This window comes from Geotrypetes seraphini, chromosome 1 (assembly GCF_902459505.1).
Source record: "Geotrypetes seraphini chromosome 1, aGeoSer1.1, whole genome shotgun sequence".
Lineage (NCBI taxonomy): Eukaryota > Metazoa > Chordata > Amphibia > Gymnophiona > Dermophiidae > Geotrypetes > Geotrypetes seraphini.
In genome coordinates, this window is record NC_047084.1 from 293,051,339 (window position 1) to 293,063,730 (window position 12,392).

Here is a 12,392-nt window from a genome sequence, read left to right on the forward strand (position 1 = left end):
ACCTGCCTTAAATCATCTCCATGGAGGAATTGTATCATGTACAACTTTATGAATGATTTGTGAAAACGATTCCATACTTGGGCCTCTAAAAGTAAAAGGGAATCCATGAGAATTCTCAAATTTTGATGTTCAACCGCTGAAAGCTAGCAACCTTAGAATCACCTTCTCCAAAGTAAGAGATTCAAGACTCCTCTCTGTCTTCTTATTCCAGACTAGCTGATGCCCCGGCGTTGCACGGGTATTTAATTATAGCAATAACACTGTAAATGGATTCAAATAAAGATACTTTATAGTGGTGAATGAAATTATTTTTTTACAGCTTAATAAATAAAAAGTACAATATTCAAATTATAATGTGAAATATTTGACAAAATGAATACAATACAACTAACGCAAAACGTGATTATAAACAACAATTTTAGTTTCACCTCCTGGAGCAAGAACATATAAATTATTGGGTGAAACCACCCTTGAGCAAGCAACATAGAGTTGTGGGCCGCGAGACCCCCAGAACATATCACCCCAGGTAGTGAGGGATCTGCATACCAAGTTTCGTTCAAATCGGTCAAGCCGTTTTTGAATTACTATGAGAATGGCAGCTTTTTACATATTTTCCATTGACATGAATGGGTGAAATCTGATTTTCTGTTTGTAGCTCCGCCCACGTGTGCAGGTGGGCCGCGAGACCCCCAGAACATATCACCCCAGGAAGTGAGGGATCTGCATATCAAGTTTCGTTCAAATCGGTCAAGCCGTTTTTGAATTACTGTGAGAATGGCAGCTTTTTACATTTTTTTCATTGACATGAATGGGTGAAATCTGATTTTCTGTTTGTAGCTCTGCCCACGTGTGCAGGTGGGCCGCGAGACCCCCAGAACATATCACCCCAGGTAGTGAGGGATCTGCATACCAAGTTTCGTTCAAATCGGTCAAGCCGTTTTTGAATTACAGTGAGAATGGCAGCTTTTTACATTTTTTCCTTTGACATGAATGGGTGAAATCTGATTTTATGTTTGTAGCTCCGCCCACGTGTGCAGGTGGGTCGCGAGACCCCCAGAACATATCATCCCAGGTAGTGAGGGATCTGCATACCAAGTTTCGTTCAAATCGGTCAAGCCGTTTTTGCGTGATCGCGGCACATACACACATACATACCTCCGATTTTATATACCGGTATATAGATTATTAAAATACATCTAAGTCTTAAAACACTCCTTACAAGATAACAATTTCACAATATCAGAATTTTTAATTAGAAAAAAACAATTGAAAATTGTCTGTATAAGATAAATATTATATCCCTGGAGATGACCCTCCCAAATTATACACAAATATGCTAAATAAAAAAGGGGTGGGAGATGGTGGGTCTTACAGAAGTCCACAAGGTGGTCCAAGTGCCTAACACCTTTCCCTTAAAAGCGGCCTTAGCAGTTTGAGAAGTAAGAAAAGCCTCAAAGCAGGACAAATCACTTCTAATTTTATCAATCTGGACAACAAAACTGAATGGTCCTTTAGGCCTAGATTCACTAAACTCACCGTTGTTCGGCGATTCATGGCCAAGTCTTGCCGAGCGACCGATTCACAAAAGACTCTGCATGCAAATGTTGTGATCGGACGCATGCCCTACAGCGAGCCCACAGATCGCTATAGAGCGATTGAGATGCATGTGCAGACCATCCTCGTTGGCTGTAGATGCGATCCGCGCATGCGCTTGCTCTCTGCACAAGCAAGGTCAAAACAAAGGGGGAGGGGTGGCTGCAGTTTACTTGAGTGGACATTTCAATGGAACAGAACATGCTTTTAATCCACGGGTTAAAACCATGGGCTCGCAGGGCAGCAGAGAGCAAGAGAGTCAGCAGGGACTGGTTAGCTACTGGTCCTCAGCAGTCGTTTCATTTTGGATCGGCAAGCCCAATCGGTGTTCCTTCTGTGCCTTCCTATATGTGCATTCCATTTCTCCTCATTTGCTTGTTCAGATCGGATTGGGCACGGATCAGATCGGGCAGAAGGTTAGTGAATCGGGTCGGGGTCGCAGAAGGCTCGCAAACTATTTGGGACATGATCGGTGAGCTTAGAGAATCTAGCCCTTAATCCTCCACTGCCCCAGATACATTAGATAAGACTGTGAGCCTGCCTGGATAGTTGATAGGGGAAAAATGCTTGAGTTGATTTGTGACCTGTTGAGCTCCTTTGGGAGGATGAGCTAAATAAATAAACAAACATTAAGCAGCAGACCAAAGTGAATCAGTATGCTCCCCTGTAAAGGGTGGAATGGGCGGAGCTACAGGGAGGATCATGCTGATTTAGTCTCAACTGTCTCCTAACACCAATGATATCCTCTCAGCTAACAGACCTCTGGAATAATTTTAAGTGGGGGAATAAAGAGAACTGTGAGATGTTAGGATCACCAGGGAGCTAAATAGGAGTGAGTGTATAAAGCAACAGAGGGAGATCCAGAACAAGAGATGAAGCTAAAGGCAGAGCAAATCAAGTTGTGGGTTTTGTAGGGGGATGAGGAAAAGGAACTGAGAACAAGGAGTTCAAAGCACGGTGGGGGAAGCGTTGTACAGAACAAGCTAGGGGTACCTTTAGGAATGAACTGTGGAAAAGGAAGAAATCTGTGATGAGAACTATGAGCCTGGGGTACAAATTTGGAGGGAGAGAGAAGGGGGACATGAAGATGAGGCTGAGAGCAGGAGGAGACCGAAACCTTAAGCGTATGTGTAGTGGGATATCAATGTTTTTCTATGCACAATACAAATACTGCAATGTGAGTATAAGTAAGTCTGCACAAGTCTTCCCCCCCAGAAGTACACATCTCTTTTAAAGCCCTTTCAAAAATACAACAAAAAAACAGAATAGCCCCTTTTACAACAGTGGATAATCAGCCACTACTGTCCCATTGGAGGCCCAAACAAAATTTAACTGTCACAAGGATGAAAGTAATGTTAATTTCCTTATCCTGGAACATTATCCTACAGCAGGGGTAGGGAACTCTGGTCCTCGAGAGCCATATTCCAGTCGGGTTTTCAGAATTTCCTCAATGAATATGCATGAGATCTATTTGCATGCACTGCTTTCAATGCATATTCATTGGAGGAAATCTTGAAAACCCGACTGGAATATGGCTCTCGAGGACCAGAGTTCCCTACCCCTGTCCTACAGCAATACCTAAGTAGTACCACAACTGAAACAAGACAAGCCCATTTTCCAGGGTTCTGCAGGTATCAGTTTATTGAAGTAGCAAACTTCAAACACCCCACTCAATGAGTCCACCTGACCTCAAATTGGTCTTGCTAACCTTTAGAATTAAATAGCTGCATTTAATTTTGTACCATTAAAAATGTTAACAATACATTATGAAAAAAAAAAATCCTATCAGAGGTGATGTCAGAGTGCTAAAGTGTCCAAGAGCACAAAGAAAGCTAGGCGCTCTGGAGCTGTCAACCAGCAAGTGTGTCTGTCTATATTACCTGCCTGCTAGAAAAGGAACCCAGCCAGGAAGCAATTTAGCTACCAACTAAACTAATGTGAAGCTCGAATAAGCTGCCTTGACACTGAGCAGTCAAAAACTAGGCTTTATTCCAAATAGTGATAGCTCTTATTGGACCAACAACATAAGCAGACGCAGTTAATGAGCTGTTTGATTTGCACTCTCTGGAACCATAGGAGCCAACTTTCCAAAATTATTGGGGGTGTTAAAGTCAATGGAAACTACCTCTCCTTAGACAGAGTCAAGGAGGCTTTTGTTGGGGGGGGGAGTTTCAATACTGAAGGGTGCTCAAGCAACCACAACACCCACAGAGCTGGCTCCTATGGATGGAACTATAAAACAAAGACATCGCTGGAGAAGTGCCTTCCAGCTCATGGATACGGAGGCAGTGACAGTGCAGCTCCCACGCCGTCCACCTCCCCCGTCGGGTTCCCCTCACCTGAGCGTGGGCCCGATGCACGCCGTGTCCGTGCTCTCGATCTCGCGTAGGATGCGCTCGTGCTCCGCCGCCGTCTCCAAGCTCTCCAGTTCCGCCATGTCTCCCGCCCCTTACCCTAAGCCCACAGGGAGCTGCCGCAGCCGCCAACCCAGCCCGGCGCGCGCGCTCACACACACAACAAACTCGCACGGGAACTTCACGCAGTCGGCATAGCGCTTGTTACGTCAGGCGCATCGGTGCGTAAGCATGCCGGGAGATGGAGTTTTTTTTTGTTTGTTTTTTTTGCATAGGGCGGACGTTTCAGACTTCCTAGAAAGTAAACTCAGCTGTTCCACGCCAGCCAGTATTGAACTTCAGCTTTTACCTCCCCTCCCATCCCATCCCATCCCCATGAACTTTTAGGCTCCTAAATCCCCGCCCCACTTATCTACAGTTATGATTTTAAACTTTGGCTGTTTATAAACAGGTGTGCATGCTATGAAGTCAGTTTCCAAAAGACATTCACCCAAGTAAATGAGCTATTTCTAAATTGCCCACCTGCTCTGCAGGTAAAAAGTATGTGAAATTAGGTGACTGTCAAGACATATTGTGTTATTTTTACTTCAAATGCTGTTTGCTACTCTCTGTCTTGCAATGCTCAGTGATTAGGCAGCCCCAGAACTGTGCACATTCATTTTTACCTAGCAGCTGGCAGAGGAAATAATAGGTAGTAATAAACACCAGAAATTAGCCACAAATAAAAATAATAAAATAATGAAAATATAAACAGGATGGAGTCAGTCCAGAGGAAGGCTACTAAAATGGTGCATGGTCTTCGTCATAAGGCGTATGGGGACAGACTTAAAAGACCTCAATATGTATACTTTGGAGGAAAGGTGGGAGAGGGGAGATATGATAGAGGCATTTAAATAAATTACTGCAGCAAAAAAATTGTTGCAAAAATGTTATAAGCCAAGTGGGGGAACTATCCTTTGAAAAACTATTTAAGTAAAGTGGAAAAAAAAGCCTCAACTAATTTTATATGCAGACGGCAACCCAATGAGTTTTTTAACCGTTCTTACTCTGTATCATAGGCATAAAAACTCCACTAATTCTCTAAATGAAATCTTTCAAAATAGGAAAATATTTCACCACTGTGCACAGGGAACAGGAAAAAGAACCTTCAGGCATTTAAATATCTATGTGGCATAAAAGTGCATGAGGTGAGTCTCATTTGAAAGGAAGCACCGGAATGAGAGGGCATTAATTGAAGTTAAAAGGTGATAGGCTCAGGAGTAATCTAAGAAAATACTTTTTTACAAAAAGTGTGGTAGATGCATGGAATAGGCTCCCAGCAGTGGCATAGCAAGGGTAGGAAGTGCCCAGGGCACACACCCTCCTCTCTGCCCCCTGCTTCTTCCACACCCCCACACCATACTCATGCCCTCCCTTCCCTTCTTTAAATCTTCGCCAGCGTGAGCAGCTTCTCTGGCCTGCTGCTCGTGCTGGCGTTGGCTTTCCCTGTGATGTCAATTCCTAGCCCCACAACCAGGAAGTGGTTTTAGAGGAGAGCCAGGCCGACATGAGCAGCAGGCTGGAAAAGTTGTTTGCGTTGGTAAAAATTTAAAGAGGTACAGGGGGGAAAGGGAGGGCATGTACCAGTGTCCCAACCAAGATGGCATCCAGGGCGGTCCCACCCCCCCCCCCCCAACTCCCCCCTCCTTACTACGCCACTTGCTCCTGGTAGAGGTGGTGGAGACAAAGACTGTGTCTGATTTCAAGAAAGCATGGGACGGCACATGGGATCTCTTAGGGAGAGGAAGAGATAGCGGATGCTGTGGATGGGCAGACTGGATAGTCCATTTGGCCTTTATCTGCCATCATATAAAAACAATATCAACAAAATAAACATATGCTTAGAAAAAAAAAATAAACAAAAAAGACAATATCCTGCCAGTTCATATCATTTTATTTCGTTACACTATTAAAGGTTTATGAAAACAAAATAGTCTTCAGTCATTTCCTATGTTTAAGCCAATCTCTCTTGACCTGTAAAGAAAGACACAACTTTCTATAAAAGAACATCAAGCAGTGCCTGATCATAGTGATAGTTAAGGTACATTTAGAATCAAGGCTATACTCAGCTGCTTCGGGCCATATTTCACATTTACATAAATACCAATAGAATAAACTTGAATTGAAGGCAATAGGCTCCATGCAGCCAATGCAGAGCCAGGAGACTGTGTAATCCTATGCTCATATTGAGTACAACCTGTAAACAGATGAGCAGCTGTGTTTTTCAGGAGCTAAAGGACTCCAGTGGAAACTGCCAACATCCTCAAATAAATGGAATGAATGCTGGTTTTTACTAAACTGCAGTAGAGCTTCTTACCTCAGGCCGAGGAGGTAAATGCTCTGACGCTCACAGGAACTGAATGAGTGTCGGAGTATTTAATTCACCGGCCCACAGTAAAAAGCTCTTCTGCGATTTAGTATAAGGAGCCCCAAGTAATCAAAAACAGGAAATGTTGCATTTTCGGACTCAAATTTGTGTGGTCCTTTTGGGCTCCATTTTCCCTGATAGTCTTTAACATTTTCATGAGTACTCTTTGGTTGGTTAAATTAAATAAAGATGAATACTTGTATTCATATGCAGATGACATTTTCATTCTACTGGAAGTAGATTCAGATATGCAACTTTGTCTCACTAAACTTATGAAGTTAATAACTAAAGTTCAGCATTGAGCCAATAGATTCCACTTGAAATTAAATTCATCTGAGCCCAAATTGCTTTGGTTTGGTATGCAAGACCAGTCTTTTGTCAATACAACAGATAAACTTGTAATTCAGCGTACTTCTAAAGTTCTGGGGTTTTTGGTAGATTTTGTGTTGACATTCCAACCATAAGTGAACAACATAGTCAAGAAATGTTTCCTTAAGCTTTAACAGCTAAGATTTGTGCCATCATTGTTTGAACAGTCTCATTTTGTTATATTAACTCAATATGTGATATTAAGATAGGAGTAGAGGTAAGGTTATAGGGACAGGATTAGAGGTAAATTACAAAATTAGTCAGAGACCACTGTTCAGGCAGTGGGCCTGATGGGCCGCCGCGGGAGCGGGCCGCTGGGCAGGATGGACCTCTGGTCTGCCCCAGCGGAGGCAACTTCTTATGTTCTTAAGCTGATTTTTAAGTTTACTTCATATACCCCCCTCCTTTAGAAAGCCACACTAGCGTTTTTAGTGCTGGCCAGGGCGGTAAATGCTTGAACACTCATAGGAATTCTATGAGCATCAGAGCTGTTACAGCGGCAGCCTGTGCTAAAAATGATAGTGTGGCTTTGTCAGAGTATTGATATGTTGAAAAAATATTTGGTAGAAGTATTAAAATTTCCTCTTGAACAAATTCCCCCAGTGAATCGAGTATACTATTTGCCTGCGAAGAAGCAAGCCATTCCAGAGGCACAAGAATTGGATTTAAAAGACTCTTTAAATGTTATTGACCTGCTTGAAACCACATTATTTGATATTTCAGTAAGAGCTACTTTACTGGCTTCATTAGTTTTTGAACAAGAAGGTAACGCAATATTATGGCCTTATTTTTGTAACTCTCAAGTGTTATTTCATGGTCAAAAAGGCTGGATTTTCTCTGATATCATCAAAAAGACACAGGAGCAGAGGAAGTTATTTTTAGCAATGCGAGCTAAGACAGTAACTTTGGAAGCAATGTTTCTTCTAGCTTATCCATGTATGTATGGTTAACTATTTGGGTTTGAAATATGGGGCTCCTTTTACTAAGCTGCGTTAGGGTTTTTAGTGCATGCAATTTAGCGTACGCTAAACCCACGCTACGCAGCTAGAACTAATGCCAGCTCAATGCTCATTCTTCATAAACAAGTAATATTTTATTAACAATATATAATGGTAACCACAAAATTAAATAATACAAAGAACACTGAAACATTCCTTAATGCCATGTTCTGAAAGTTTTTCCTCTCTCTCTTTCTTAAAGCAGCTAATACAATATGGCTGATCAACCCCATTCTACCTCTATTTAAAATGTAATAAAAATCAAACACCCAGATTATTACATAAAAAGTCTCTCCATTCTCAGCCCCCAATGACTGCTGCTTTAATAGGAGGAATTCCATCTACTAGTTTAACAATATTTAATTCAGATGTACAATTCCATACCTAATTAACTCAAAAAGATGCACATGGCACCTGAAAAATGAAAATGAAAATTGTCAGCTGCAAAAATATTTATTTTATTACTGATAATGGGCTATCAATAACATTTGGGACAGCTCCTCCTCCCCATGCTCTACAACCCCCTCCCCAGTGCTTTGCTCTATAACACCCTCCCTCCCCCTCCAATGCTCTTCTCTACAGCTTCCCCATGTTATCCAGTTCACTCCCCAATACTCTTCCAAGAAGCCACAGGTCAACCCTGGAAAAAGACAGAGTGTGCATGTTCCTCTGTATTGTGCAAAATATAAAGATGAAGACATAAATTTCAAGAACTGATATATTACGTACAATCATTACACTATAGGTTAACAAATGCAAATAAAACTAACCTCCCATTTTACAAAGCCATGGTAGTAGCTGCCACATGCACATGGCAAATTCTGATGCCCTATGGGTATCGGAGCAATTACTGCGGTTTTGTAAAAGGAGCCCCAAATTTGTGTAATATGATACTATTTACCGTAAATGGATTATTTTTCAATTAGCTTATAGAGGCCAAAACTTCTTTCCTCAGGTTAGGACAGTATACAGCAGTTATGGTACCCTGTTCTGACATGAGAAAGGAGGGCTGGGTCTCCTAACATTAATCAAAAATGTATTAAAATTAGTCTAATAAAAAGATATCACCTTATTTCCATTTTCATTATTTATTAACACAGATACCACACTACTTTATCCTAAACTAAAATAAAATTTATTTTTTTTTCTACCTTTGTTGTCTGGTAAAATTCCTAGATGTCATAAATGACCGCTTCTTGGAGCAACTGGTCCAGGAACCGACAAGAGCGGGTGCTAATTTAGATTTAGTCCTTAGTGAAATGCAAGACATAATACGGCAGTTAACTGTGTTGAGTCCGCTGGGAAACAGTGATCATAATGTGATCAAATTTGAGCTGATACCAAGTGTAACATCGCAAAAGAAATCTATTGTAGGGGCATTTAATTTTTGAAAAGGCAACTATGATAAAATGAGGAAAATGGTTAAAAAGAAGTTAAAAGGATCAGTTGCAAAGGTAAGGACTATAAACCAGGCTGGATGTTATTTAAAAATAACGTCATGGAAGCCCAGACCAGATGTATTCCATGTATCAGCAAAGGTGGAAAGAAGAAACGAGAGCCAGCGTGGTTAAAAGGTGAAGTGAAAGAGGCTATTTGAGCCAGAAAAACATCATTTAAGGAATGGAAAAAAAGATCTGAATGAAGAAAATAAGAAGAAACACAAACACTGGCAAGTTAGATGCAAAGCATTGATAAAGACAGCTAAGAAAGAATATGAAGAGAAACTTGCAAAAGAGGCAAAAATTCAGCAATTTTTTTAGTTACATCAGAAGCAGAAAACCTGTGAGGGAATCTGTGGGACCATTGGATGATCAAGGAGTGAAAGAGGTGCTCAGGGAGGATAAGGCCATAGCGGAAAGACTGAATTAATTTTTTGCTTCGGTCTATATGGAAGAAGATGTATGAGATCTACCTGAACCGGAAATGGTTTTCAAGGGTGATGCGGAGAAACTGAAAGAAATCTCGGTGAATCTGGAAGATGTACTGAGCCAAATTAACAAGTTAAAAAGTGATAAATCATCAGGACCAGATGGTATACATCCTAGGGTATTAAAAGAACTCAAAAATGAAATTACTGACCTGCTGTTAGTAATCTGTAACCTGCCACTAAAATCGTCTGTAGTACCTGAAGATTGGAGGGTGGACAATGTTATGCCGATTTTTAAAAAGGGCTCCAGGGAGATCCGGGAAATTACAGACCGGTAAGCCTAACTTCAGTGCTGGGTAAAATGGTAGAAACGATTATAAAAAATAAAATTGTGGATCACGTTGACAAGCATGATTTAATGAGACAAAGTCAGCATGGGTTCAGCCAAGTGAGATCTTGCCTCACAAATTTGCTTAACTTCTTTGAAGGTGTGAATAAACATGTGGATAAAGGTAAGCCGGCTGATGTACTATATCTAGATTTTCAGAAATTTTTGATAACGTTCCTCACGAGGAATAGGTGGCAAAGTTCAGTTGTGGATTAGGAATTGGTTATCGGATAGAAAACAGAGGGTAGGGTTAAATGGTCATTTTTCTCAATGGAGGAGAATAAACAGTGAAGTGCTGCAGAGGTCTGTGCTGGGACCAATGTTCCCTCTAAGGTTTGATGAGGTGTGTGCAAAAAAAAATATGCATGAGCGACAAGTTACATACTCCACAAATTTATGAGCAGGTGCGGAGGATGCATTTTTAAACAAATGTAGTTTATCCTTGTACTACTTATGTAATTTTAATCATCTATGGATATGTTTGTATGTTTATTGTTCAAATGGTTTTATTTATTTCCCCAAATTTATTTTTGTTATACGCATTGAAAATATTTGATATTGCGTTTAAATCAAAATCTCAATAAACTTGAAACGAGTGCCCGTGAGATTGTGGGAGGGTTAAATACTCAAAACTTAGAAGTTTTTGCTACGCCAGCTTTCTGGTATCTTTACATACAGTGGCGTACCTAGCATATGTAACATCCGGGGCCCATCATTTTTTGGCACCCCCCCCCCATCTGTAAGAAAAACATGATTTTTAGTAACAAACCACACGTCACACATGAGTACCTAGGAAAAGGCAGCATCTTACATATTGCAGTGAGCAGTACATCAATACACCCATTGTAAAACTAAACAAGCCAGACCAGCACAGATCAATCCTACATTGTCAATCCTAACAGAAAACCATGTCTTTTTTTTTTTTAGTTCAATAATTTTATTGAATATTATGAGAAATATACAGAAAGCAGTTCAAACACATAGAATCAGAGTAAAAACATTTGGTGTAGAAAAAATCCATATCTACAATCATTTGTATACAACCAAAATAGTGAAAGGATCCAGAGTATTGGAACTGCTAATGAAAACCATGTCTTTCAAACACACAGAACACAGAAAACACCTTCGCCTAGTATGGAATATGTCATCACAAACTAACCCCTCCCCCTTTTACAAAACTGTACTGTGGATTTTAGCCACGGTGGTAACAGCCCTGACGCTCATAGAATTCTGAGCATCAGAGCTGCTACCACCACGGCTGGCGCTAAAAAACGCTCCACAGTTTTGTAAAAGGGGGGATAAAATAGAAATACACAGTTTCAACGCTCTAGCTCAGAGATGCCCAAACTTTTTGGGCTTGCGAGCTACTTTAAAATGACCAAGTCAAAATGATCTACCAAAAATAAAATTAAAAAACACAAAGCACACTATATGCTGAGAAAATGTTAATTATCATTCCTATTCTGGGTTTTTTTCAAAGAAGTCAAGGCAGATGACTCTATGCATTGTCACCTCAGTAACAACCATACAAAAATAGACAAATATACCCCCCATCCTTTTTATTAAACCACAATAGCAGTTTTTAGCGCAGGGAACTGTGCTAAATGCCCAGCGCTGCTCTCGACGCTCATAGGCTCCCTGCGCTAAAAAACACTATTGCAATTTAGTAAAAGGGGGCCATAGTGCAAAATATAGACAGCATATATAAATTCAGACACATTTTGATCACTAAATTAAAAATAAAATCATTTTCCTACCTTTGTTTGGTAATTTCATCTGGTTGCACTTTATTCTTCTGACTGTGCATCCAATATTTCTTCCCTTCTTTCAGCCTCCTGTATGCTTCCTCTCCTCCAGACCTCATTCCCTCCCCCAACTTTTTCTTTCTTTCTCTGTCTGTCTTTCTCTGATTCTATGCCCCATTTTTTTTGCTTTGTTTCTGGTTCCCTGTCCCCCCCCCTTCTTTCTTTCTTCCTTCCTTCCTCCGTGCCCCATTTTTTGCTTTTTTTTCTGGCTCCCTGTCCCCCCCACCCCACCTTCTTTCTTTCTTTCTTCCTTCCTACCTCCCCCATGCCACCACCGCCGCGGAATAGGCTGCTGCTGCCGCAATCGGGAACAGGCCGAAATCTCCCTGCTTCTCTTCTGCACAGGGCCTATCAACTCTCGCCGCCCGACGTCAATTCTAACGTCGGAAAGGACGTTCCGGGCAGCCAGGCAGCAATTGGCTAGCCAGAACGTCCTCTTGACGTCAGAATTGACGTCGGGCCGCCACGAGAGTTGGTCAGCCCAGCAGGGAAGAGAAGCAGGGAGATCAAAGACACGGTGTCGGCCTGATCCCCGATGGCAGCAGTGAGAAGGGAAGGGAAGCAGGTTGGGCACCACTGCTCTAGACGAGCCGCACTCTAGGGAGAACAGA

The 12,392-nt window shown here is 41.4% G+C and overlaps 1 protein-coding gene across 4 annotated transcripts in view; it reads right to left on the reverse strand.

Moving 5' to 3' along the window:
* Positions 1-4,151, reverse strand: part of EXOC6B (exocyst complex component 6B) — a 920,925-nt gene extending 916,774 nt beyond the window's left edge. For 2 of the 4 annotated variants that reach the window (XM_033953543.1, XM_033953525.1), the window contains exon 1: positions 3,933-4,147. In XM_033953543.1, the coding sequence (XP_033809434.1) occupies positions 3,933-4,030 (98 nt within the window). In that variant the 5' untranslated portion in view covers positions 4,031-4,147. Of the gene's footprint in view, positions 1-3,932 lie in introns of all 4 variants that reach the window. The other 2 variants (XM_033953524.1, XM_033953534.1) reach the window with 2 other exon arrangements.
* Between the last annotated feature and the right edge of the window lie 8,241 nt (positions 4,152-12,392).